The following is a 27,863-nucleotide window of genomic DNA, read 5'->3' on the forward strand; positions in this document are numbered from 1 at the left end:
GCCATTCTAACCGTTTAACCGACCGACCGGAAATAGCTCCTTCCCAGATGAATTTGGAGAGGGGAGTGGAAACCGAGTATCTTTTATTGAAGCGTCCATTGGATAATTTCTTATTGAAACGGCGATCTCTAAGCAATGGGGCAACCAGCTTCCACTCCGCACACAGCTGCGGGTAGAGAGCCATTCCCTTCAAAAAAGGGGATCGTCTTGACATAGGCTGCGTTCAGTAACGATAAACGGTTGGGCCGTCGAATGCGCATTCGCGACTGTACGACTTTTGCCATTTCCGGTTTCGCCTTCACGATTGCAAACGGAAAGTCAACGAAGTAAGCGGCTGGAAGAGGCGGATATTTTGTTGATCAATGGTTCCTTGACGTCACAGCTTTCGGGATGACGTGGCAGACGATATTTTAATAAATTTAAAGCAATCGTAAGAAACGTTCAACAACGGTCGCGACGAAAATATTTTTTCAGAAAACTGTTTCCTCTCCGTTGAGTCTTACTGAACGCAGCCATATAGTCATTCTCCCTAAGTAGAAATAGATATATTAAGCTTTAACATTGTTTTTATGTTCTACAAACAAAGTTACGGAATTGAAACCCACTATTAGGTAAAAAGGCCGCTAAGTGGTGATTTCTTAGATCAACAAATAAGGGATGAGAGTGAAACCCTCTGGTGGCTGTAGTTTTAAATATATCTACTCTTGTACAATATGATCAGTTATAATTTCTTAAAAATGTATTACTAATAGCTGTGGTTACGGAAGTCACATCACAGCGCTGGCGGCGGGTGTTTCTATAATAAAACACTGTTACCGATTGAGTGACCGTCCATTATTTGTTGGTCTATCCTGATATGAAATCTGTGTGTATAGTGCCCTTTAGCACTCGACTTTTAAACCGTAAATTTGACAAGTGGAATAACATAAAGTACTTATAACTTCAGATAATTTGCTTTTAATCATATCAATGCACCGATCTCCACTCCGAACTAAATTGTAGGATAAATAAACTTTGAAAGCGATATTTTTTATATGATCACTGTTTTTTTATTACTTGGCAGTATTAGTTTTTGGTGCACATATTATTTTTGTACTAATCCCAAAAGTAAGAAAACCAGAGTCCTTAAATTAGGGATAGCGTCACATATGTTAGCTCTTCAATTTCGTGGATATCTGTAAGACGGGAAAGAGAGGCGTTAGAGGTGACGTTTGGACCTCGCAGAGCGAAGGTAACTTACAAGTTATAGTGGAACGATTTAACCGATGACTTTGCTGACACCATAGCCCCCAACAACTCCTGGAACGCCGTAAGCACCAACAACACCGGGAACTCCGTAGCCTCCAACAACTCCTTTAACTCCGTAAGCTCCGGCGATGGCTGGAACACCAACGACACCAGCGCCAACAACTCCTGGAACGCCATAAGCTCCAACAACACCTGGAACTCCATAGCCTCCAACAACGCTTGGAACTCCATAGCCTCCAACAACGCCTGGAACTCCGTAGCCTCCAACGACGCCACCAACAACAGCTGGAGCAGCAACAACGGCGCCTCCGTGGACGATGCGGCTACCGTAAGCAACGGTGCGACCAACTGGACCAACAGCAACGCCGTATGGGCCAACTCCGGCAACTCCGTAGCCCAAACCGGCTCCGACAATTCCTGCGCTGGCGAAAGCAGCCAGGCTGAGAACGGTGAGAGCAGCCTGCAATGGGAAAGTGAGGTTCTTTGGTTAGAATTGCTTCCTAAACAAATACACTATCTTGGTATTAATATTACACTACTTAACCCTTACATATCTTCCCTACTTATTCCAATGGACCCAAATTTGTAAATGTCTTTCCGAACTAGTACATAATTTTAAGTTGTCTTACCAAACCACAGTTCTGTATTGGACAAGTAGGTTTTTTGGGTAAATTCAATTCCTAACCCACTAAACCTTCTTGGCATTAGCCCATACATATCCCTACAAATTATACTTATGGGCCCAAATTTATCAATGTCTTTTCGAACCAGGACTTGTAAATTACCATGTCTAGCATAATTCACCAGACGACTTTACTAAGCCATTTTGGCAAACGATCATCAATAGCTTCGACTACAATCTCCATATTACCACCATAGCTATTATTTATTTTCCACAAAAACCCAGAACAAATACAAGAACATATATTTACCAAAGCGTTCATGATGAAGTAGATGGTTTGTTTTGGCGAGAGAAAGGATTTAAATTAAATAGCGATGTAAGTTGAATGTCATATTAGGATTCGATTCCATCCTTATATACCTCTTTCGAACAACGTCCATTTTGCAATAGGTTAGGCCCCCGTGTCTGCGCCAATGGCATGTCCCCCATTAACACCCCGAACGGACCAATACAAAACTCGCACACACCCAAAAGCACAGCCACCTGGAACGTGGGAACTTTAGGGAAAGGCCTTGATATATCGTTGTATTTAAAAATTACCGTGAAAACAAATAAGAAAATAAATATACAAACATTTATAATATAGCGGTGACTAATAGAACAGTATAAAACCGCCTCTTTTTATTTTAAATATCGCGTTGGTCTTGCGCCTGGAAAGCCTTGAAATCTACCGTTATAGTCACGAATAAATAAAATGAAATTTTAATTTAAGGGGGCGGGAGCTCTTGATACAAGGTGCTTTGTAAGCAATTTCACCGTTGGGTCTCGAATCACGCCCTGAAGGAATACATTCTTTTGTACACGCTTGTTTTAATCAACAAAAACTGGTTAACGATTTTGAGATAGCTCGGGATTGTTTATCTTTTTTCTCGACGACGTAAAAGGCGGAGAACCTTTTGGCTAAAACCAGGATTTATCTCCTTTTTGGATAGTAATTAAGACTTGGTTTTTAAATTTACTGCTATCTTAATTAGTATACGCTAATTCTAATTTTGCGAACTGGATATAACACGTTACTTTTCAGTTTTACTAAAAAAGCTTTGGAATTTGATAGGATGATGTAATAACCTTTTTTATGAGGATTGTAAATCTTGTCTCGCATCTTGGCTTTCGGATTTTTATTCCGCTTTCACGAATCACGCGTTTCCTGATATTTAAAATATTTGCCTTTTTTCTAGAATATTGGCAATTAGGTTAAATTCGTAAGAATATTTTTGCTGACTTTCAAATACTGTCGCACCAATAGCGTTCTGAAATTCCAATTTTAAGTACCATCCATTTATCAACAGGATCGTGCCAGCTATAAACTTTTTTAAAAGGCTTAAAATTTATATAGTTTAATCTATTTTTTAATTGGATTAATTTCTAATATTTTAAATTTTATTAATTGGTTTAATTTTTAATATTTTTAATATGATTAATTTTTAGTTGTTTTAATTTTTTTAATTTTTTTTTTGTTTTAATTTTTTTTATTTTTGTTTAATTTTTAATATTTTGAATGTAATTAATTTTTGGTTGTTTTAAATTTTTTAATTAATTGGTTTAAATTTTAAATTTGATTAATTGGTTTAATTTTTATAATTTTTTCAATTGGCAATTTTAATAAATTTTAAATATTTAGTGCTTTTTACAAGGGTAATTTTTATGTCACAGTAACAGAATGTGATTTAAATAGTGAAATGGAATTAATACTCCATACTCGATACTTTAGTATTCATAAAGTATTTGGTATATTTTCATATATGAAATTATTTAAATCCTTTTTAAAATCAATGATTTTTTAAATGAAAGGGTTTAATTAAATCGTCGATTTGTATCAGATCGCTTTAAATCAGTAATTAATTCTAAGTTATTAAATTGATGTAAATATAAATTTGAATGGCAAATGTAAGCCAATTTGATTTCAATAAAACTGAATAAATTATCTAATTTAAGTGAATTAGCGTAAATTAAATATTTTATAAATAAAAATTCAATTTGTATGTATTTAAATATTAATTTTCCAGTTATATTGCAAATGAATAAAATTTAGTATTTTATAGTTTTTGTGTCGTTTTCGTCCGGATTAATTAGAAAACGATAAATGAAATTTTGGTATTTTTTAAACGCTTAAATGTAATCAGAGAATTTCAAAAGCCTAACGAATAAAAGTTTCATACATATCCTTATTAAATTGATATTTGACATGTTTTTACACGATTAGTAGTGGCAGAAGTATATAAGATATCTCTTACGTGAGAATTATACCTTCCGCAAGCTACCGCTAATTTTCCAAAACACGTTTTGGGAAGAAAGAAAATAAGCTTGATCAGTAAGTATATATCCCTACGCATATCTCACACCTTTAAGCGTAGGAATAGACTCAGTAAATTTTCAGGGGTGATGCCGTGTACAATTTGGAAAATCGTGGCCAACAGAATCCGAGTTTCATCCCTAGTAGCGCAATGTCACTGGCCCAACTGCAGTGGTTTTGAAGTTTGCCAACTTTGGTGGGGTAACCCTGATTTTCGATTCGAAATGTCCTAATGGCCAACTGCAGTTTTTCGGTCGGGTGATCGAAGTTAAATTTTTTAAAACCAGCTGATGGCCAACTACTGATTTTCTTTATGGATAATAGTAATTTTGTTTCCAATGTTGGTAAGTTGTCAACTGTAAAATAATATTTTTTGAAATGTTCTGAAAAAAGCGATGTTGGCCAACAGTTGAGAATGAGATCTCTGTGAAAAATACTCTTCAAATTACTGTAGGCCAACAGATGGAAAACCGAGGGGCTAACCACTCTTAGAAAGTCTGTACACCGGATTACGCTTAGATTAGCACTGCCAAAGGCAGGGACTTCAAAGATTACGCGTAATCCCATTAGTACAGTCAAAGGTACGGCTCTGTACACCGATTACTCGGAGTGATCAGCCCCTCGTGGAAAACCAACGGTTTTTTAATCGGTAATGAGACAAAATCCCTCCGTTGCCGGACAAAATACTCGAATTCTCATAGGGAAAACGATTTTATATAGAGGTAGTTATATCAAGGCTAGCGCGCGGAGCGCGCAACGGTTAGGTTAGCCAGGCGCGCCCCAGGCGCGTAGGCACCGTTTTCTTGGGTTATCCGAAGAAAATGGTAATGAGACAAAATCCCCCTTGACAAAATCCCCCATCAAGATCAAAGTGTAGTATCTGTTTTCAGCTTAAAAGCTTATGTAGTATTACGGAGACTGAGATCTGCGTTTTTTTTTTTCAGTATATTTTTTTTTAAGTCTTCGGATTTAATTTTTACTATTTTGAGGTTGTTTTAGATATTCTTGTAATTACCATTTTTCCCTATATTCGGTTTTTCTTATATTTTTAAAATTTTTCTAAAATGTGAACAGATACTACACTTTCATTTTAGCCAAAATGCCGAGAGCAGATACTACATTTTCGTGTTTTCTTAGTTTTGGGGGGATTTTGTCCGGCAGCGGGGGGATTTTGACGGGGGGATTTCGTCCGGGGGGATTTTGACGGGGGGATTTCGTCCGGGGGGATTTTGACGGGGGGATTTCGTCCGGGGGGGATTTTGACGGGGGGATTTCGTCCGGGGGGATTTTGACGGGGGGATTTCATCCGGGGGGATTTTGACGGGGGGATTTCGTCCGGGGGGATTTTGACGGGGGGATTTCGTCCGGGGGGATTTTGACGGGGGGATTTCGTCCGGGGGGATTTGGACGGGGGGATTTCGTCCGGGGGGATTTTGACGGGGGGATTTCGTCCGGGGGGATTTTGACGGGGGGATTTCGTCCGGGGGGATTTTGACGGGGGGATTTTGACGGGGGGATTTCGTCCGGGGGGATTTTGACGGGGGGATTTCGTCCGGGGGGATTTTGACGGGGGGATTTCGTCCGGGGGGATTTGGACGGGGGGATTTCGTCCGGGGGGATTTTGACGGGGGGATTTCGTCCGGGGGGATTTTGACGGGGGGATTTTGACGGGGGGATTTCGTCCGGGGGGATTTTGACGGGGGGATTTTGACGGGGGGATTTCGTCCGGGGGGATTTTGACGGGGGGATTTCGTCCGGGGGGATTTTGACGGGGGGATTTCGTCCGGGGGGATTTGGACGGGGGGATTTTGACGGGGGGATTTCGTCCTGGGGGATTTTGACGGGGGGATTTCGTCCGGGGGGATTTTGTTCCTTAATCTTTTTTATCAACCACCCATATAACCAATCGATTCCCAACCACAAATTATCGGAACTAAACCCCCTAATTCAAATGGGTCCAAAATAAATATAGAAGCACTAATGAAATTTCATCATTTTTATTAGATACAAAACAGAATTAATATGATTAGAGACAGTTAAATTTCCTTGTTCTGCGAAGGTTTTTTCCGTTTCTCTCTTCCTCCCTCATGGTCTGGGGCGTATGTTTCATTTTCACGATCTATATCAGTGTTTCCGAAACTGTGTACCGGCGAACTATTTGGAGAAAAAAATATCAAGTGCTAATAACCCACAGGGCTGAAATTTGTAGCACGTAAAACGTATGCTGTTTATTTAGGCTTTATTTTAGTGCTTTTTATTTGTTGTAGTTAGACGATAAGCAGATACTATCTTGGCTATAAATTATCTTCCGTTTTCGTGGGAGCTTATCCTCTTTTAGTTAAGTCTCAAAGTCAATCTATGTTTCGGGAGTCCCGCTGCAAAATTTTATTTAAACATTTAACTCTCAAGGCCGCTGACCTAGATGGAGACTTTTAAAATTCTAACTTTTATTAGATAACTAAATAATGAAAAATAAAATAATTATAATAATAAAATTAATAATATTAATTAATATATTAATAATACTGTTTCTATCTATAAAATTACACAAATAAAATGTATATTAATATTCTACTTGCACCTAAAAGTTGTGTTTCACGGCAAAGACGTGTAACAAAGAAAGGAAAATCTTAAAAACTAGCTCCCTTCGTAAACCACCCGCGCCCAGTTGGCCGCAGTCGTCCTAACACGTCACTTGTCTCTACAGTCGAGCCGAACTAGTAGGGTACCGCCAAAAAATTATAAATACCTTTTTAACTTTTATATTTTTATAGCTAGAAACACGGTTCCAATGGGAAATATTAACAATTTTGCGCAAACTAATGAAAATTGAAATATACGTTAATTTTTCATCCAGAAGGTCGAAAACATTTTGGCTACACAACTGAGTAGTTTTAACCAGAATGAAATTTTCAGCTTACAGTGTAGGTCCCGAAAAAAACGAAGAAGATAAATTTAAATTTTGGTAAAAATCGTTGCATTTGCAGTGAAGGTTTGTTGTTGACGTTAATTTATTGTTTTGGTCTTGTTTTAAGAAGTGTTGAAACTGTAGTAAATCATATAAACACAGAACTATAAGAAGCTAGAAGCTAGGAGCAACAAACACAACACCCCACAAAAGGAGAACGCAACCCGTCTAAAGTCGTGGATTTTCTTGTGTAAATTTTTCATTGGCTAGACGCTTTAGCGCTTGCTGCCGTCGGACGGGGAAATTCGGAAATTGTCTTCCCCCCACCCGTAAAACGTATAGCTTAAAGGCTCGTGACGCTCGTCCAAAGCAATTCGTACACAACCCTTCGTTAGCGTGTTTAAAGGCTAGCTGCGTTCTCCTTGCGTTTGTTGCTCCTAGCTAGAAGTATCGAGAACGATGGCTAAAATGGTATTTACAACGGCAATTTTAGATAAACTTTATGAAATAATTTATGGTTTCAATAGACTTTTAAATAAAACCTGTTCAATGATTTGACTAGAAGTAATAATACAGAGAAACGTAAAAGCGTTATATTTTAAAGCGCACGCTGCTTAATATTTCAGTATAGAAGGGCTCGTTCTATTTCGCAAGCGCCACCTGAAAGAAAAAGTGCTCAAGTCATACAAATATAACTTACATATACACGTAAATATTTTATTCAGTGACTCGCGCATGCGCGTAGGGTGAGGCGAGAAAAAGAAAGCAGCATTTATTGAAATGCTTATTGATAATGTATTCTAATTAGATTTTAAATAATTAATTATTCAATGCTCGTCACTGACTTTGCGAGGCGTTGTATCGCTGATGTGACTGTACCCTAGTAAACATCAATATAATGTAACTAAATATTATAAATGGTTAAATTTGATGAAGATAATTCTTAAGTCAAACAGAATAAAATAAAGACTAAATTTCAAATTCCAAAAATATGGTATGCAAACGATTTTATTTTATTTTCATTTTTACAAATATATTATTTCCTGGTAGAAACCATTTCTTTGGATTCTGGAATCTGTAAAATATAGAAAATAGGGTTTTCTAACATTAGACACACATTCACTATTATATATTTTAAGTTAATTTCATAAAATATATCGTAGTACGTACTTGAGAGAACGTGTTGACGAATGGATTGTTGGCTTATTTTCCGTAATGGCCCAAGCCGTAACCGAGACCAAGACCATGGCCACCATATCCTCCGAGTCCGTAAGCTCCGACTCCAGCAAGACCGTATCCGAGACCTCCAGCCTTGATGACGCCAGATGGTCCGGCGACGATGGCTCCTCCGTGTCCAGCCAGGCCGTATCCTCCGTGTCCAGCCAGACCGTATCCTCCGTAGCCAGCGCCGTATCCAAGACCGTATCCACCGAGTCCGTATCCACCAAGACCGTATCCGGCGTGTCCCAGTCCGACGACACCGGCGTAGGTGCAAGCCACCATGGCGAGGAGAGCGAGGGAAACCTAAGAAGAACAAAAACACGTTCAAATTATGGTCTAAGAATATCCACCATCTTGCTGCAGTCCATCAGACATACCAAGAATTTCATTGTGGAGAAGTTGAGTTGTTAATCCTGCTGATGCAAAGAAAGACTGAAGATTCGTGGGCTCGTCCGTCTCTTTATATACTCATTGGTCCTGGCTCGCAGCCCGTCGGAAAATTATTGGCCAAAGACCGAGACACACCCTGGTACCAAGAATCAAGTTGGTACCAAGGAATTTAATCGTTAAACTTCACCTTCAAATAGAAAGTAACCCTAGAATTATTTATAACGGGATTCCGGTATTTCAACAATAACTGTTTATTGCGAGTGTTTTATTTTTATTTTGCACTTTCTGTTTGAATAATTCCTTATAAAATGAATTTGCCTTCTTTTTTTCAAGCATTTTAAATTATATGTAGGTTGTAAACTTAATTATTTTGGGTTTTTTTAAGCGGTTTATAATGGTGCTCCATCCATTAGTTAGTAGGAAAGTTCAGCAGCCAACCATTTGACAGAAACGCCAATGCTTCCTAAGAGTTTTCCAGACGTTCCAGATTCCAAAGTTCCATTGAAAAGTTTGCTTAACCTCTCAGGGAACGCGCACCTTACCAACCATTATTTTTCAAAACTCTTATTTTTTAAATTGTCTTTTTTACAATATAAATTTTGCGTTTGTTTCGGCGAATATTTTAAACCCGCTTTCATACCACAGAAGTTGAAAACCAAAGCCACAATGAAAATGATTACACTTTAGCCCCATAGATGACTCACATGGCATTTGAACCCGCGTGTAATGTTTGGTGGATTCTAGTGTTACCAAAAAAATAGATTAGAGGCCCTTTAAGTAATTATTTTATTTTCAAAACTAATGCTCAAACGTTCAAAGAAATCGCAATGGAATTTGGAAATGTAATGAATTTATTTTGCGATTTGGATTTAAACATCTTTGTCGGGAATTTCGAATGAAAGTTTAAAGAAAGTTTTTATTATCTAAGAAAAATAGAACTTTGTTAATTGTATAAATGTTCTGTTTTTTTTTTAATTTTTAGGTAAATAGGATTTGGTACTTTATAATTGCGGTACTGGATTTCTAAAAAAGAACTGTTTCTCTACGCCAATTGCTTAAATTCAATTTTCATTGAGAGTTCATTGAGAGTGGTAAAATTTATTCAGTGGCGTAGCAATAGGTAATAGGGAGCACGTGCTTTGCCCAATATGCATGGTTGTAAGATTTTTTTTAATATTTCAGTCCTCTGTACGCCACTCAATTTATTGTTAGAGAGTAGTACTGGTACGTTATTAAAATATTATTCAATAAAAGCGGTAGGTGTTTAAATTTGAAAATACCGTTATTATAAGGTTTTTTTGGTCTCCAAAAGTCAAATTGTTAGAGCATTTACAATGGAAGTTCTTATTGAACTCACCCTGACAAACTTTGAACTTTTAAAATTTGGAAAAAATTAAGCTAGCAGAACTGAAACAGGTTGCAACCCTGGTTGCGAATTAAAACTAAAATAGTCAGTGACCTTGGAATGGCCATTTAAGAAGGGCCTCAACGACATTATAATTTTTGTTGTTTTTAGGTGGAAAATACTTAAAATTCATTGATTTATGAAAACTGTTCATTTTGACTACATTTTTGTATATACATATCACATTTTTCTACTATAGGCACCCGCAAGATAAATTTTTACATATTCACCTAGAAAAATCAAATATGACCATAAAATAGACAAGATTTGTAATTTGCACAATGCAAAACATTTCATTTTATTTTATTTTACATTTTTACAAATATTTTAGTTATTTAAAATATCTTAATTTCCGTCAAAAAATCTGAAAAGAAAAACGATTGTTCGTATTGAAACAATTGAACAAATATTTAAATGTGACTTCTGTACCTGATAGAAGGTGATGAGGAAATGATTGTTGGCTTATTTGCCGTAATGGCCCAAACCGTAACCGAGACCAAGACCGTGGGCGCCATAAGCTCCGAGTCCGTAAGCTCCGACTCCAGCAACACCGTATCCGAGACCACCAGTCTTGATGACTCCAGATGGTCCGGCGACGATGGCTCCTCCGTGTCCAGCCAGACCGTATCCTCCGTAGCCGGCACCGTATCCAAGACCATATCCACCGAGGCCATATCCGCCAAGACCGTATCCAGCGTGTCCCAATCCGACGACACCGGCGTAGGTGCAAGCCACCATGGCGAGGAGAGCGAGGGCAACCTAGGAAGAGCAAAAATGTCAAAATTTTGGTCTAAAAATCTCCACCATCTTGCTGTATCCCGCAAACGTACCAAGAATTTCATTGTGGAGAAGTTGAGTTGTTTATCTTGCTGATGCAAAGAGGGACTGAAGAATTGTGGGCTCGTCCGTCTCTTTATATACTCATTGGACATCGCCTTCAACTTGCCAGGGAATTATTGGCCAAAGACCGAGACACACCCTGGTACCAAGAATCGGGTTGGTACCGAAGATTTAATCGTTTTTTTCAATCACCTTCAAATTGAAATAAAGCCTTGAAATATTCAAAACTTGAATATCAACAATTCCCCCGGACTATCATTTTTGGTTTTTTTGTTTAACGGTTTTCTCGCTTATTAGTCTCGAATAATTTGGTTGCATGCGATTTAAGTTTCCCCTCAATTTAAAAGCTGATTTTATAGGAATCCAAATATTTTATTGCGTTTTTATTGGCACTCGATTGATTTCCGTTACAATTTTCTACAATACGTAGGATATTTATATTTTGGGTTTCAGGAAGAATACATGGATGGTTTAGTTACAGACCCGTTGACATAAAATTGTCTTAAGCGGCAGATATTTTCTGTGACGTGCATATTTTTTATTTATTGCTTTTCTGAGTACTTAGGGCGTTTTCTTTGGGGCGCTCCGAATCAGCTCTCAACTCCCGTTCGTATCAATTTCGTTTTTTGCTTGTCATCATTCTCCCATTAGGAAGCAATTTTCCAATAATGTTTGTAGGAGTAGTATTAAGGGGTTCATTTTCTGGCTAATTTTAAAACGCGGGTTCTTCTGTAAAGCAACTCAAAATGTAGTCGAATGCAGATAAAATGATATCTGATATATCATAATTATTGACTCGGTTCAGGTAACGCAACTGTTTTCTGAGAATCGGATGGAAGCACTACTTTCCCTAACAATTACACAAAATATATATTCAGCACAAAATATTTTATCGGAAAATCTACCTACTTTCCATTAATCCATCAATTCCAAAATTGCCTCTGAACTGACAGAAGAGAAATAAACAATTAGCTGCTCTCTCGCGGACCAGTGTCACATTGCAAAACATGCGCAATGTTTTCTGAGATATGAACTAGTCCACTAGATCAGACATTGAGTACCAGAGTATTCCGGGAGCAGAAGGAACTGCCCAAAGAAAAACACCATTAGCCAGAATTAATTCCGAATACTTAATACAGAGATTCTTATACTTTGTAGTGAACGTGCGTCTGCTTCCAATTTTTCGAAGCAAAAGGAAATCCTTATCTATGTTTACGTTTTGGGTCTAAAAAGCAAATTAATTACAGCTGAAATTTTTTAACTTCATGCTACACATAACAACAGAGGAATAAAACATGGATTTTACCTCCCAAGAACTTCACCAACATGGTGGAGTAATAATTCGTGAGAGATGTCACTAGGAACTAGTGCTCCGCAGATCCGGCTCCGACGTCGGAGACGGAGCCGATATCGGCTCCGAGGAGGAGTCGGAGACGGAGCCGGAGCCAAAACTCGGCTGCCCTAAAAATCCGGAGCCGGAGCCGAATGCAAAATCCTAGAGCCGGAGCTGGAGACCGAGCCAGGAGCCGGCTTCGATTGCACTAATTATTTTTAAGCGTATGTAAATATTAAGATCACACTAATATTTCTGTGAAAGAATACACTATTGTGTTTCAAAAGCTAACCAAAGCATTAAATAAACTTCACAGCATCATCATTCATCAATACTAATAATAATATTTTATTTTATTTTTACACAAGATAGAAAACAAAGTTACCAGTGGAGTGTACCACTGCTACTGCTAGGACTGAAATAATTAGTATTTACCAAATTATCAGTGGAGTCTGCTACTAATAGTACTCGTAAATTCATAACAAAAAAGGGAGCGTCCATTATTTACGGGAGGCGATTTTGGTGATTTTTCGACCCCCCCCCTTGGTGAGATATCGTGAGATTTGGCTCGCCCCCCTCCCTCCCTCCTAATATCACGTGAGATTTTCCAAAAAGCGTATTTTTAGTGTAAATACGTTAATCTGTGTTTGATTGCGTTGGATTTATTTTGAAACAAAACATAATTTGCTTAATTATTTATATTTAAGACTAGTTAAGACTAGTATTTTAGACATAACGTAGTCTAGAATCACTGAAAAAATCTAACAATAAAATACTTAAATTTTAAGTATTAAGGAACTACTAAAATTCGTAAAAGAATATTCATTCTAATTCAGTCCACGGGGACCGCATGTATTGCAGCATCTCTTTTTCTAATCCTTTAATTCGGAGCCGGATCCTGGAGCCGGTTTAAAACACTTGGAGCCGGAGCCGGGGCTCCAGATCCGGCTCCGGCCTTCACCAGAACTAAAGCCGGAGCCGACTGGAGCCGATAGGGTTTAAGTCGGAGCTGGAGCTGGAACTGGAGCCGGAGCCATGCGGAGCACTACTAGGAACTATGCCACTAACAGTAAGATGGATGTCACTAGGGACGATGCCACTAAGAGGGATGTTCAGTGTCATTTCATCAGTTTCCAGCTGATGAAAATTTATGCAAACTGTGGATTAAGAGCATCTCTAGGAAGGATTTTGGAGTCAACGAAGCGTACACTACACATGGAAAAGGGGTTTGTGGTTTGCATTTTAAGGAATCAGATTATCATGAAGGTAAAGTATTAAGGCAACAACTTAAATGTATTTTTAGTATATGAGACTGTAGCTTTCTTTGGTGACCAGAATGAGTTCGGGGTACTTCACAGGCACAGGTACAGTGCACGTTTTAATGTATTTTTAATTCTTGCGATTATTACAAATTACAAACATTACATCAATATTACTTTTAAATCATTAAACCTAACGTTGGTTCATTCTAATTACCAGAATGATTAATTTGTTACTAAAGTTTAGTTTTCCAAGTTTTAATAATACCATAAGTTCCATATTAAACATTAGTAAGACACTAAACGACTACAGTTAATGATAGTCTGTTGCGAGGCGATTGCGTAATCGTAGGATTTGGAACCAGAAATACGTCACTACCTATTACTTTGTGGCATTACATTCAAAATCGAATATAACTACCGTCAGAAACGAAAAGAATGTTTATCAACATCATCCAGATATTTCAACATCATCCAGTAATCTTAATTGAATCTTGATGAATTTTACTTAAAAAAGCTGATTACTTTATTGTGAAGGTGGGACTACTAAGTTATCGGGATTCTTAGGCAGAAATGGATTAAAAGCAATTAACCAAAACCAATTATTAACTTAAATTGATGTCAAGAAAAATTTGGAAATCTCTACATTTCACTCTCAGAAAAAAAGTTAGTGTTAACCCATTGTGAACTCTGAGCACGGCTGTGAGTGAGTCTGTGACTATTAAAAATTTGGAATGCTTACATGTCTCATACATAGATTTTCAGCAATCCTCAACATTGTCCGACTTTGTGCACTGTAAAAATAATAATATTCTAGTTTTATAATCTGCATTACATTTACTACTTATTTACTTAAATTGAAATTGACTTTGTAAATATTAAAACAACTTACTATCAAAAAACTGTAAGAATAAAATCGAAAAACAACAACTGATAAGCGGACACATGACCAGTTCTTTTGTTTACATTATTAACAGCGCTTTCTTTGCCTGGTTTTCTCGGCGCGTATTTTGATTTAAAATATCCAAACGTATTTTACTTATTTATTAATAAGTAATTTAAAGATTACGGAAAGAAATTATAACCTTAAAATTACACAATTAGTAATAATTAATGAAACTCTACTAAGTGGACCGTTTTCGCCTTATACTCCAGCCATTTCCCAGTTGTTATGTCAGCGCCAAAGATCGATGTAGGAAAATAATGAACTAATTTCACTTTCGCAGTTTTCGGGCGATTGCCGGGGCCGCTATCGTCGCGATCAGCTGGGGGCCGTGACTATGTATTACTGAAATAAATTTCCGCGAAATGCGTTATGGATGTGCGCAAGCCGTGCGCAAACGTTTAAAAACTTAAAACCACGCGGGAGGAATCTCCGCAATCCAAGGCTTATTCGCAATTTTATCGCTTAAAAACTTAAAATTAACACTAATCTTTGCAAAATGATTCATCAGAACCCAAAACTGACTATTATAAATAAGAGTTGTGTTTCTGAAGGTATTTAATTTTCAAATTTGAGATTTAGACGCGTTTTGTGTGGCATTTATCAACCCGAGCGTGGCTGCTCTACCAAGTAAGTTAATATCTTGCATGTAGAAATTTCGAAAATGAAGATGTCGCTACTGCCCTATCGTTGTACGTTGATTTTCTTCTCTCCAGGACAACGTCGTTACCATGGGCCCCATATGGTAGACCTTTACTTATGGGGACTTCATGATAGGCTTATGTTTCTACATAAACTGTATAAAAATATTTATTGTATCAGAAGATTTAAATCATGTGATGTTAGGTTTTCAACCGTTTTCATTACATTTTACAACTATTATCTGTCCTATACTTTGACAGGTGAACCAGTAAAGCGTTCCTACCATTGCAAGCCTTACATCGGTGTCGGTTTTATATTTACTTGAGACATTAACCGAATAAATTATTTTCCGATCCGTAGTTAATTAATCAATAATCAATAATCAGCTTGGCTAATACCCAAAGAACCACCATAAGCCCAAGTCAACCAGCGACTTTTAATGCCTTTAAGCAGGTGGCCGGGTTGCAATGCGTAGGAGGGTGGTGGCAAGCCCTTCATGCCAACAGCCAAAGATGAAATTACTTAATTAATTAATTAAATCACATTATGGCAATACTCATAAACCAATTAAGTTAATCCCAATCTATGGGACACGTGAAGATGATAATAAGCATATAGGTACTATTAAATTAAATTAAAGGTATCAAATTACCATTCCGAATTATTAATTAATTTAAGCGACTATATTTTTTGTGAAAACTGATTCAGAATTGGAAGAATGGGCTGGCTCTCAAAGGTTTCTAAAATTGAAACAGAAATGCCAGAGCGTAGTGTGTACATAGTGGATACCTGTCCCATTTTCCTTGGGGTATTCTTGTTAGATAGAATATGCTGTTATATGTATTTACCATTTATCGCCAATTTGAATATGGTGTTCGTAAAATAGGTCATTTAGGGTAAAATTTACCTTCCATCTTCTAAATGTGCAGTCTAGTATTTACAAGACAAAGGAACTACTTTTAGCCTTTTGCATTCCAAATCTCTACGAATTTCGCAATGAATGACCAAGTTGACCTTTATAATGACCTCTATTGGCTAGCAAACAGATTCGATTGAACAGGAAGTTATATAGTAGGCAGTGTTTTCTTCTAACAGAAATAAGTTACAAATACCACAAAACAGTAGTATTAGTTCCAGCAAGAACTTCAGCTTTTGAGGCTACATTTGAAATTGAAGGAAAAACCACTTACAATACAAGAGAAAAAGATTATATGTTAAATATTATTAAATCAGTTTAAAAGGTATAAGTCGTGAGTTCAGGAAATCTAAATGGTTCCCTGAACTTACGACTTCCGCTGGTGACGTGTTTTCTTCCCTTCTGCTGAGACATTGAACAAACTAAATATATAATAAATATATTCTCAGTTTAACCTTACGGAATAATTTTAACAACTAAAACTTCCTTAAAGTTAAAAAAGAAAACCTAAAAAATATGTAATCATTAATATGTGACACCCAAACAACAAAGATTGAATTATTTATATAAATATTATACAATTTCATTAAATGTTATTCTTCAATAAAATGTTATATTTTTATAACTGCCCTTCTCGAAACATCATCTCACGGTCAAGTTTAAAAACAGCTACCATTTCCTAAAAAGAAACCAACGAATCAGAGAAAATGGAAACGGAAAATTAATTGAATGCTAATAGACAACCAACTAATATAGCAGGTTCCAATATGCGGCATTTAAATCAAAGTTAAATTTAGGAACACGCAATCATATTAATCTAATATAGGAGAAAATACCCGTTATACATTAAAAAAAAACAACAAAATTATAGCATCGGGAATTGTTGAAAGACCGGATTACAGTTGGCAATATTTGAAGGGTTACTTTTTATTTGAAGGTGAGATTAAGAACAAAAATGTATTAAAATCCTCAGTACCACCTCAATTCTTGGTACCAGGGTGTCTCGGTTTTTGGCCAATAATTTCCCGGGAAGTTGAAGGCGAGGACCAATTAGTATATAAAGAAACGGACGAGCCCACAATTCTTCAGTCTTTCTTTGCATCTGCAGGATTAACACTTCACCTTCTCCAAAATGAAATTCTTGGTACGTTAGCCGGACGGCAGCGAGATAGTGGAGATTTTTAGACCATAATAGGACATAATTTTTGGTGCTTCTTAGGTTGCCCTCGCTCTCCTCGCCATGGTTGCTTGCACCTACGCCGGTGTCGTCGGATTGGGACACGCCGGATACGGTCTTGGCGGATATGGCCTCGGTGGATACGGTCTTGGATACGGTGCCGGCTACGGAGGATACGGTCTGGCTGGACACGGAGGAGCCATCGTCGCCGGACCATCTGGAGTCATCAAGACTGGTGGTCTCGGATACGGTGTTGCTGGAGTCGGAGCTTACGGACTCGGAGGATATGGCGCCCACGGTCTTGGTCTCGGTTATGGCTTGGGTCATTACGGCAAATAAGCCAACACTACTTTCTTCTATGCGGTCTTTTAGGTACACAAGGCAAAAAGAATAAGCAATCAATGTTTCCGGTATATTAATACTAGCAATCGTTTTTTCTTTGCAGATTTCTTGACGGAAATCAAAACTTTTTATGAAATATTTATAAAAATGTGAAATAAAATGATTTTTTATGCATTATTTAAATTACCAATCTTGTATATTTTTTGTTCATATTTCTCATATATGAAGGAAAATTCACGATTACCAAGTATTTATATTGAAGGTGCCTATAGCTCTTAATTCAAAGGAAAAACCCCTCTGAGAAAATAATATAAAAGGAATTACATTAAACAAAAAAAGGTTGTAATCATTTAAGACTGGCTTACCGGAATGCAGCCAAAACAAAACTACATGTACGCGGCCTCTGGATCCTGAACTTATTTCAAGCCAATTGGTTAATAACGACAAAGACAAAATTCCAACTGTCAGTAATGTTTGTTTTGACCTCCTTATTAAATCATATCTTTTGGAATCAAAGACTTTCACCATTTTTTCGATTGAACCTTCCCCGAGATTTAAGTTTCTTTGATCGGTTTATATTAAATTATTTCAGAGAATTAATTATGTCGATTTCAAATCCCGACTGCTGAATGTATTACTGCGATTGGGTATTTTCAAATGACGCCCACTCTAATATTTCCAAAAAGGTGTGTTATATTTGATGTTTGAATCTTGCGCTGCCAAAATCCAATTGTTTTGAAGTTTTGATTGAATTCGCCTCACAAACTTTAAACGTTTCAAAAAACAAATTAATTAAACTAACCGAACTAAGCCGCCTAAACAGGGCTAATACTCTGGCTTTGACGTAAGCCTGGAGTAGTCAGTAACCTTTCAATGGTCATTCAAAAGGCCTCGGGCGCAGTGGGGGATTATACACCACACAGGCTTGAGCTTTATTACGGTTTAAATCGATTTATTTGAAATTAATTCGATTTTTATAGCGTTATGACATTTTTAGAATCCGACAAATACTTTTCTGGTAAGTTGACATCACTTTAGAATGAGTATATAAAGAACGGGTGGAGCCACAGAATCTGTAGTATTTTGGCAATCCGAAGGATTAACTGTTGAACTTCTTAACAATTGAATTCTTGGAACCATAATTTGGTTGCGGTTGCTCTCGTTATCCATCTACGCCAATATCGAAGATTTGTCACCCACCAGATACTTCCAAGGCGAGTGCAAATGCAGGCTTCTCAATGTCAAAACGTTCATTTAGTAAATACAGAAAACAAAACACTCACGAAAAAGCATAACAAATCAATTTTGGAGAAGGAAAATCTTAACTTTATTTGAATTAATTAAATAAAGGTTAATTTTGAAGTGTCGTAAGATTTTAATATACAGTATGATAACAAAACTAACTTGTTTTATTTAACTTACATTTACATAAATGATTATAAAGCCAACAAATTAAATATTTAATTTTTTGCATAGTGGAATATTTGTGTTTCATTTACACGTTTCTTTGAGTTGAAGATTGCCAAAACTGACCAGACCAAATTCACTATTCAAATGACTTTTTCGATGAAGAATCTAATATAGTAGAAATTTTGAGCTTTACAAAGTTTATATTAACTTAATTTATTGCAAAACCGGTTTTTAAAATTACTGTTTTGCACCTTAATATTAATATGAATATTATTGTATTGAAGATATAATATTAATTTGAATATTATTGTATTGAAGATATAATATTAATATTAATATTATTGTATTGAAGATATAATATGAATATGAATATTATTGTATTGAAGATATAATATTAACAGGAATATTATTGTATTGAAGATATAATATTAATATGAATATTTTTGTATTGAAGGTATAATATTAATATGAATATTATTGTATTGAAGATATAATATTAATATTAATATTACTGTATTGAAGATATAATATTAATATTAATATTATTGTATTAAAGATATAATATTAATATTAATATTATTGTATTGAAGATATAATATTAATATTAATATTATTGTATTGAAGATATAATATTAATATTTTGAATTAAAATCACCCAGATGGAAGTATAATCAGTTGCGGCTGAATAGGGCTATAGAGGTACAGATTTCAGTCGGGGGTACATTGCTTGTATTACACCCTCCCCCCCCCCCAATTTCACCCCCAAAAATTATATAAATTTCATTTTGGTCTTAATTTTCCAAAAACATTCAAATTATAAAAGAAATAGGTAAAGGAGGAAACACGAAAATCACAAAAGAGTCTACGTTAAAACAAAGCATTTTAATCGATTTTAGTTATTTTTTGTGAACCAGGATACACGAAGACAGACGCAGTAGCTGTTTGGGCAATATTAACAAATTTATTTTAGTGATTTTTGTTAACAAAGGTAACACGAAGAAACAAATACTGGTTAGACCAGTAGTGGGCAATTCATATCAGTGGCATGCCAAACTCAGCAACTGTTTATTTAATAACAACTGAATTACAACTGAATACAGTAGGACTCGAAACGAAATACGAAATTAGTTAAATTAAACCAAATAACTCTAAATCGAAAATATCCGTAGATTTTTGCCCACCAAACGGCGGGCTGCTAGAAACCCGTTAAATGTTCAACTCAACGTGGGTCAAATAAAAGTACCGTTGGTCCACAAATGTGTTATACAAAATTGTTTAGAGATATATGGTTTTTTCTTTCACTCCACGACCACCTTTACCCGTTAGGTGGTGTAAAATTAATATCCAATACTTTGTATTGAACGAGTTAATGTTTTGGTTGTAGAGTCGCGTACAAACCGTGGTTGCAGCCAGACCAAGACAACCACGGATCTATTTCTAAATGAAACAAATAAAAAATTATACCATATAATTATGCCAGAGCTGTACTTCGAAAGCCAGCAAAATTATGAATTTGAAGCAAATAGCACCAATCACGCCCTCATTTAAATGTAATATCCACCACTAAAACTGTTATAATTATATTTAGACGTTTTTGAATCAAAATATTGGAGAAATTTGAAACGTAACAAATTAAATCCTTGATACTTCCCAATAAAATATTTCAAATAATGTAGGCAGCATAAAAATAAAATAAAATAGGAAAGACCCTTTACCTATAAAACAAACCCCAAAATTATCTTCTGGAGAGTTGTGGAAATACCGGATTCCAGTTTAGAATATTTGAAGGGCTAGATTATACTTGAAGGTGAACATAAGAAAAGAAATCGATTAAAATCCGCAGTACCACCTCGAATCTTAGTACCAGGGTGTGTCTCGGTCTTTGGCCAATGATTTCCCAGGAAGTTGACGGCTCGCACCAATGAGTATATAAAGAGATGGACGAGCCCACAGTTCTTAAGTCTCTCTTTGCATCAGCAAGATTAACAACTCAACTTCTCCACAATGAAATTCTTGGTACGATTGCTGGACTGCAGGAAGATGGGGAATATTCATAGACCATAATTTAGACGTGATTTGGTTCTTCTTAGGTTGCCCTCGCTCTCCTCGCCATGGTGGCTTGTACCTACGCCGGTGTCGTCGGATTGGGACACGCCGGATACGGTCTTGGCGGATACGGACTCGGATACGCTCTCGGCTACGGAGGATACGGCCTGGCTGGACACGGAGGAGCCGTCGTAGCTGGACCATCTGGCGTCATCAAGGCTGGAGGACTCGGATACGGCCTCGGAGGATACGGCCTGGCTGGACACGGTGGCGCTGTCGTCGCCGGACCATCTGGAGTCGTCAAGACTGGAGGCCTCGGATACGGTCTTGCCGGAGTCGGAGCTTACGGACTCGGAGCTTATGGCGCCCACGGTCTTGGTCTCGGTTACGGTTTGGGCCATTACGGCAAATAAGCCGACAATTCTTTCATCAACGCGTTCTTGCAGGTACATGAGTCAAATTGGAATAAATGCTCAATTACTTCTGTTTGTTTATTCGAGCAATCGTCCTTTATTTGCAGATTTCTCGAGGGAAATCAATAGATCTTTTAATTAAAATATTTGTAAAAATGTAAAATAAAATGAAATATGTTGCTATATGCAAATAACAAATCTGGCCTATTTCATGATCGTATTTCTGACCTATGAACTAAAGTCGGAAATTACCAAGGATCTATCTTGAGGGTGCTTATAGCTGTTAATTTAAAGTTAAAATACATTTACGATTAATCGAAATTTTGTCAGCTAATTAACCGGTTACGCAGATCTCTACGGTAGCAGTATTACTGGGAAAGCAGCCTAGATCTCGTGGCAGGTCACTATCATCATTATTAGGACACTCTCAAAGAATAAATTATATTCAATCATAATTAATATGATTAAATTAAGACTAGTTGGATTAAATAAGAATTAACAGATTACTAGATTTTAATTGTTAAATATTTATTAAATTAATTAACACCAGCACCACCCTTGATTTCCCTACTTAGAGTTGTCGAAATATTTCAGTTGTGATTAAATCTAAACTGAATGATTAAACCTATATTAAATTGATTAAACCCATATTCAAATGATTAGATCTATATTCAAATAATTAGATCTTTATTCAAATGATTAGATCTTTATTCAAATGATTAGATCTTTATTTGAGATTCAAATTATTAAATTGAGATTCAAATTATTAAATTGAGATTCAAATGATTCAATTGAGATTCAAATGATTACATTGAGATTCAACTGAATAAATTGAGATTCAAATGATTAAATTGAGATTCAAATGATTCAATTGAGATTCAAATGATTCAATTGAGATTCAAATGATTACATTGAGATTCAACTGAATAAATTGAGATTAAAATGATTAAATTGAGATTCAAATGATTAAATTGAGATTCAAATGATTAAATTGAGATTCAAATGATTAAATTGAGATTCAAATGATTCAATTGAGATTCAAATGATAACATTGAGATTCAACTGAATAAATTGAGATTAAAATGATTAAATTGATATTCAAATGATTAAATTGAGATTCAAATGATTAAATTAAGATTCAAATGATTAAATTGAGATTCAAATGATTAAATTGAGATTCAAATGATTAAATTGAGATTCAAATGATTAAATTGAGATTCAAATTATTATTAAAATGATTAAATCAAAGATAGAATTATTAATAATTTAATACTTATTATTAGGACACACTAAAGCAAAAAGACCTGCCCTAATCTCTTGCATCGCTATGGCGGTGAGGCTACCTTGAAGGCGCCAAGTCTCCAATTTCCTGAAACAAGTGATTATAGCTTCTTTTCGTTATAACGATCCATTCGCGCTATGGTACGTACAAATTGCATTGATCCATCATGAGTGTAGAAATAATTTTTGGATTCGTTTAAATTTGTTTAAGTTTTATTTTTTGTAACCTAGGTTTTATTTTCCCTTATGTAACTGGTAGGCGCGAGGAATGGAAAGAGCCCAAGTCCATTTTTGCCCCCATTTCTAGCGGACGTTTCTGGTCGCAATTTTGCCGTGACTAAGTGAGGAATTAGGGGTGTCCCAAAGTCTGTACTGCAGAAGCGCAGGGAAAGAACCCGGAGAGAGGGCTACTCTCGCCGAAAGAAAGTTTTGGTTTCAGTTAGCGTTTTGAAGTTGAAGCGAAGAAGAGCGAGCGAGCGTACAATGTTGAATAAATATTTAGCGTGAAAAACTTTAAACTATATATTCTCTTTTTTGTTAAACTATTCAGTATTTATAGTTGTAACCATATTATTTTAACCAATATTTAATCGCATAATTAAACTGTTTATTTTTCAATTCACATTATCGTCTGATTAGTCTAATGTCTCAAGCGCATACAGCGGGAACAAAAGTTCATCAGAGTCGCGACACCTAAAAACTGTTCGCAAAATCCTACAATGAGTTATGCGGGCTTTAGCCATATACCGAGATTCCGAACTTACCTCAATCGACTGAATCGGGAGATTGAATCACGTAAAAGTGCTTCTTAATGACATTAGAAATCCCATTATTCGTAAAGTTAACTATTTGTAGCGGGAGAAGCCGTGGATTGCTGGTTCCAACTTCCAAGCTTTGAGATAAAATTAAGATAGTGTCGCGTATGTTAGTTTAAAGTTACCAAATACGAACATCAAAGAGACACGATTTCTGATTTGCAATATGCAAAACATTTAATTTCAATTTATTATTTCTTGATTTCCGCCATGAAAGAAAAGAAAAACGATTGCTCGATTGCACACAGAGACAATTGAGCATTTATTTCAATTTGACTCATGTACCTGCAAGAAGGCTCTGAAGAAAGAACTGTCGGCTTATTTGCCATAATGGCCCAAACCGTAACCGAGACCAAGACCGTGGGCGCCATAAGCTCCGACTCCGGCAACACGGTATCCGAGACCTCCAGTCTTCACGACTCCAGATGGTCCGGCGACGACAGCGCCACCGTGTCCAGCCAGGCCGTATCCGCCGAGGCCGTAACCGAGTCCTCCAGTCTTGACGACGCCAGATGGTCCGGCTACGACGGCTCCTCCGTGTCCAGCCAGGCCGTATCCTCCGAGGCCGTATCCGAGTCCTCCAGCCTAGATGACGCCAGATGGTCCAGCTACGACGGCTCCTCCGTGTCCAGCCAGGCCGTATCCTCCGAGGCCGTATCCGAATCCTCCAGCCTTGATGACGCCAGATGGTCCGGCTACGACGGCTCCTCCGTGTCCAGCCAGGCCGTATCCTCCGAGGCCGTATCCTCCGAGGCCGTATCCGAGTCCTCCAGCCTTGATGACGCCAGATGGTCCGGCTACGACGGCTCCTCCGTGTCCAGCCAGGCCGTATCCTCCGAGGCCGTATCCGAGTCCTCCAGCCTTGATGACGCCAGATGGTCCGGCTACGACGGCTCCTCCGTGTCCAGCCAGGCCGTATCCTCCGAGGCCGTATCCGAGTCCTCCAGCCTTGATGACGCCAGATGGTCCGGCTACGACGGCTCCTCCGTGTCCAGCCAGGCCGTATCCTCCGAGGCCGTATCCTCCGAGGCCGTATCCGAGTCCTCCAGCCTTGATGACGCCAGATGGTCCGGCTACGACGGCTCCTCCGTGTCCAGCCAGGCCGTATCCTCCGAGGCCGTATCCGAGTCCTCCAGCCTTGATGACGCCAGATGGTCCGGCTACGACGGCTCCTCCGTGTCCAGCCAGGCCGTATCCTCCGAGGCCGTATCCGAGTCCTCCAGCCTTGATGACGCCAGATGGTCCGGCTACGACGGCTCCTCCGTGTCCAGCCAGCCCGTATCCTCCGTAGCCGAGACCGTATCCGAGTCCGTATCCGTCAAGACCGTATCCGGCGTAGGTGCCAGCCACCATGGCGAGGAGAGCGAGAGCAACCTAGGAAGAACAAAAATCATGCCCAAATTATGGGCAAAAAAAAACTCTACTACCTCGCTGCAGTTCAGCAAACGTACCCAGAATTTAATTGTAGAGAAGTTGAGTTTTTTACATTGCTGATGCAAAGAGAGACTGAAGAATTAAGGGCTCGTCTGTCTCTTAATTTATATACTCATTGGAGCCAAGTGTCAACTTCCCGGGAAATTATTGGCCAAAGTCACCCTGGTACCTCGAATCCTGTTGGTACTTAGAAGTGTATTCGATATTTTTCTGAAGTTAACCTACAAATAGAAAGTAACTCTTTTAAGGTTGCCAACTAGAATTCGAAATTCCAACAACTCTCGAGGTTTTTCTTTATGTTTAACGGGTCGTTCCTCGTTTGTTAGTTTAGTTTAATACTTTCTATGTGAGCAAATTAAATTATTTAAATGCTGCCTACATGCTTGGAAATATTTTATTAGGAAATATATAAACATTACATGGATTTATTTTAACTTTCTTCAATATGTTGACAATATACTACATAAAGTATATATTATAGTATAATTATAATTAGTATTACTAATATAATAATAATTATTATTATAATAGTATAGTATTAATACTACAGGATTAATACTATAATGCTATAAGTATTAAATACATAATAGTATTAATACATAATAATAATAATAATATAATAGTATTAATATTAATATTAATTAATATATTATTAATATAATAGTATTAATATTAATTAATATAGTATTTTATAATAGTATTAATATAATGGTATTAATACATAATAGTATTAATACTATAGTATTATAGTATATATTACATAAGGTAGGTTGCTTTTTTCTTCAAATACATTGTCTCTTAATTCCTTTAAAGGCAGAAGCTCTTGCTCGTTAAAATTCTCAGATGGGTTCAGTGAGAAGGAATAGCGGATAAACCTATACCTGGACTAAACAAAATCACTTTCCCTGAAATGTGAAAAGTTATTGACCTATTTTTAAAGCAGACGAATTAAAAACCAAATTTTATATCACGTGAAATAAAAACTATCGCCATCTCGTTAGCTTGCTGAAAACTATAATTTGCAGGGTTGCCAATCACTTTTCAAGAAACCTGGGGAGTCGGCACTCCCTGCTATATCCTTGGTATGTTCATATCTATCGAACTCCACATAACATGAATTATATTAAGCAAGTAATTCCTTTACAGGAAATGGTTATAAGGAGACTAGTTACCATAATGTATAATAAAGAGTTAGCCAAAGTGATTTTTGATCGAAACTGATAAGTACGTGGACTAGCCAGTCAGAAAACTGAGTGTTCAATTTTTTTTTATAATAATAATAATTCAATTCAATTCAAATGGTGTTTATTTCCTGAATAACAACATGCTTGTGGCACTTTTTACAGTTATAATAATAATAATAATAAAAATATTAATACTAGGCAATCCCGTAGATAAATTACCTCGGCAGGTATCACCCTGTAATTTCTTTTTAGTATCGCGTATGTAATTTTATGATAATTTTATTTCAAACCGCCTCTGGTGGCTAAGTGTCAAGGCAGGATCTTGTTAGTAATTTTTCCGAATAAGCTGTCAAAATGCTTCATCGGCGGTAGCTCCCGGTCTAATTGGAAAAAAAATACCCTTAAAGATGTGTTTCTATGAGGCGATTACTACATCCGTACTGGAAATGAGATGCAGTTCAAAGAAATAATTCAGAAACAAATGACAGATCCAGAACCAATTTACAAGTTTGGAAGTAGCACAATTCTAATGACTATTACGAATAAAGAGTAAAGTTAAATATATTTCAAATTGAAACTATGTTTTTACGTATTAAAATACATTTTGAAGCATTTAAAAGCATCGTCCATCTCCCACTAGTTGGTTTTCACCTCTCACACTTGGTGACCAAAACGAACATTCGAAGATTAGTTTATCTTCGTAGAACATTTGAGTCGCATTTTAATGAAAGCTTGTAATGCCGAAATACTGTTATAAATAAATAGTGGAGAAAAAAGGAGGTTTTTCTCAAACATTTCAAATTTGAAAAACAATATACTTGACTGAAAAATAGTTTTCCAAAATTCAATCAGTAAAAATTTTAAGATTTGCAATGACCATTTCAGTTTCGTGTTTATTTAAATTTTGAATGCTGATTAACTTTAACGACATTCATATACGGCAAATTTGTTCACTTATACTACAAAAATAAGTAAAAATAGGTAAAAATTTCCAATTCCCATAAATATGGTAAATGCAAAAGATTTTATTTTTTACATTTTTACAAATATCAAAAATAAAGGAACATAGTCAGAAATCTGTAAAATTGAGCAAAAAATTGTTTGATAACATTAGATGCAAATTGAAAGTTAATATATTACGTAGGAACGGAGTAGTGGCTTATTTTCCGTAACCGAGACCAAGTCCGTAAGCTGGGACTCCGGCAAGACCGTGGGCGCCGTAAGCTCCGAGTCCGTAAGCTGGGACTCCGGCAAGACCGTATGCGAGAGTTGGAGCCTTGACGACAACTGGAGCAGCCTTGACTACACCAATTGGAGCGCCGTAGACTTGAGCTCCGTGAGCAGCGAGACCGTATCCTCCGTAGCTGATACCGTATCCAGCGGGTGCCAATTCTTCGATGTTGGCGTAGGTGCAAGCCACCATGGCGAAGAGAGCTACGGCAACCTAAGACGAACAAAAATTAAGTTCAAATTAACGTCCTAACAATTTGGGTTTTTAAAGTGTTCTTACCAAGAATTTCATTGTGGAGAAGTTGAGTTGTTAATCTTGCTGATGCAAAGAGAGACTGAAGAATTGTGGGCTCGTTCGTCTCTTTATATACTCATTGGTGCGAGGCGTCAACTTTCCTGAAAATAATTTGTTGGACCTCCCCAATGGTATTAAAAATCGATTTAATACTGA

The 27,863-nt window shown here is 37.0% G+C and overlaps 5 protein-coding genes across 8 annotated transcripts in view; 2 read left to right on the forward strand and 3 right to left on the reverse strand.

The window, feature by feature from the left end:
• Nucleotides 1-1,040: 1,040 nt before the first annotated feature.
• On the reverse strand, nucleotides 1,041-2,244 carry LOC149951429 (uncharacterized). Its single transcript, XM_090170024.1, has 3 exons — nucleotides 2,181-2,244; nucleotides 1,241-1,708; nucleotides 1,041-1,175 (listed from the first exon to the last, which is right to left on the reverse strand). The coding sequence occupies exons 1-2, from the start codon at nucleotides 2,190-2,192 to the stop codon at nucleotides 1,259-1,261; spliced, it is 462 nt and encodes a 153-aa protein (XP_090026150.1). The 5' UTR covers nucleotides 2,193-2,244; the 3' UTR covers nucleotides 1,041-1,175; nucleotides 1,241-1,258.
• Nucleotides 2,245-8,121: 5,877 nt separating this feature from the next.
• Nucleotides 8,122-8,787, reverse strand: LOC149951430 (uncharacterized). The gene is made up of 3 exons (XM_090168052.1): nucleotides 8,730-8,787; nucleotides 8,302-8,655; nucleotides 8,122-8,206 (listed from the first exon to the last, which is right to left on the reverse strand). The coding sequence occupies exons 1-2, from the start codon at nucleotides 8,739-8,741 to the stop codon at nucleotides 8,335-8,337; spliced, it is 333 nt and encodes a 110-aa protein (XP_090024178.1). The 5' UTR covers nucleotides 8,742-8,787; the 3' UTR covers nucleotides 8,122-8,206; nucleotides 8,302-8,334.
• A 1,660-nt stretch (nucleotides 8,788-10,447) lies between these two features.
• Nucleotides 10,448-27,767, reverse strand: LOC149951431 (uncharacterized). Of its 3 annotated transcripts, none has more exons than XM_090168054.1 (3): nucleotides 27,693-27,767; nucleotides 10,577-10,906; nucleotides 10,448-10,511 (listed from the first exon to the last, which is right to left on the reverse strand). In XM_090168054.1, exons 1-2 carry the CDS (start codon nucleotides 27,702-27,704, stop codon nucleotides 10,610-10,612), a joined length of 309 nt encoding a protein of 102 aa, XP_090024180.1. In that variant the 5' UTR covers nucleotides 27,705-27,767; the 3' UTR covers nucleotides 10,448-10,511; nucleotides 10,577-10,609. The 3 variants fall into 3 exon arrangements, with proteins under 3 accessions (XP_090024180.1, XP_090024181.1, XP_090024179.1); XM_090168055.1 differs by lacking the exon at nucleotides 27,693-27,767 and adding an exon at nucleotides 25,016-25,035; XM_090168053.1 differs by lacking the exon at nucleotides 27,693-27,767 and adding an exon at nucleotides 10,978-11,017.
• Nucleotides 17,184-17,596, forward strand: LOC149951432 (uncharacterized). The gene is made up of 2 exons (XM_090169087.1): nucleotides 17,184-17,224; nucleotides 17,300-17,596. Exons 1-2 carry the CDS (start codon nucleotides 17,213-17,215, stop codon nucleotides 17,594-17,596), a joined length of 309 nt encoding a protein of 102 aa, XP_090025213.1. The 5' UTR covers nucleotides 17,184-17,212.
• LOC149951433 (uncharacterized) overlaps nucleotides 20,985-27,863 on the forward strand; it is a 56,578-nt gene continuing 49,699 nt past the window's right edge. The window contains exons 1-2 of one of the 2 annotated variants that reach the window (XM_090168051.1): nucleotides 20,985-21,025; nucleotides 21,100-21,501. In XM_090168051.1, coding sequence (XP_090024177.1) covers nucleotides 21,014-21,025; nucleotides 21,100-21,468 — 381 coding nt within the window. In that variant the 5' untranslated portion in view covers nucleotides 20,985-21,013 and the 3' untranslated portion in view covers nucleotides 21,469-21,501. Of the gene's footprint in view, nucleotides 21,026-21,099; nucleotides 21,582-27,863 lie in introns of those variants that run through there. The other variant, XM_090168049.1, reaches the window with a different exon arrangement.

Source organism: Leiobunum rupestre, chromosome 3, assembly GCF_980474605.1.
Source record: "Leiobunum rupestre chromosome 3, qqLeiRupe1.1.hap1, whole genome shotgun sequence".
NCBI lineage: Eukaryota > Metazoa > Arthropoda > Arachnida > Opiliones > Sclerosomatidae > Leiobunum > Leiobunum rupestre.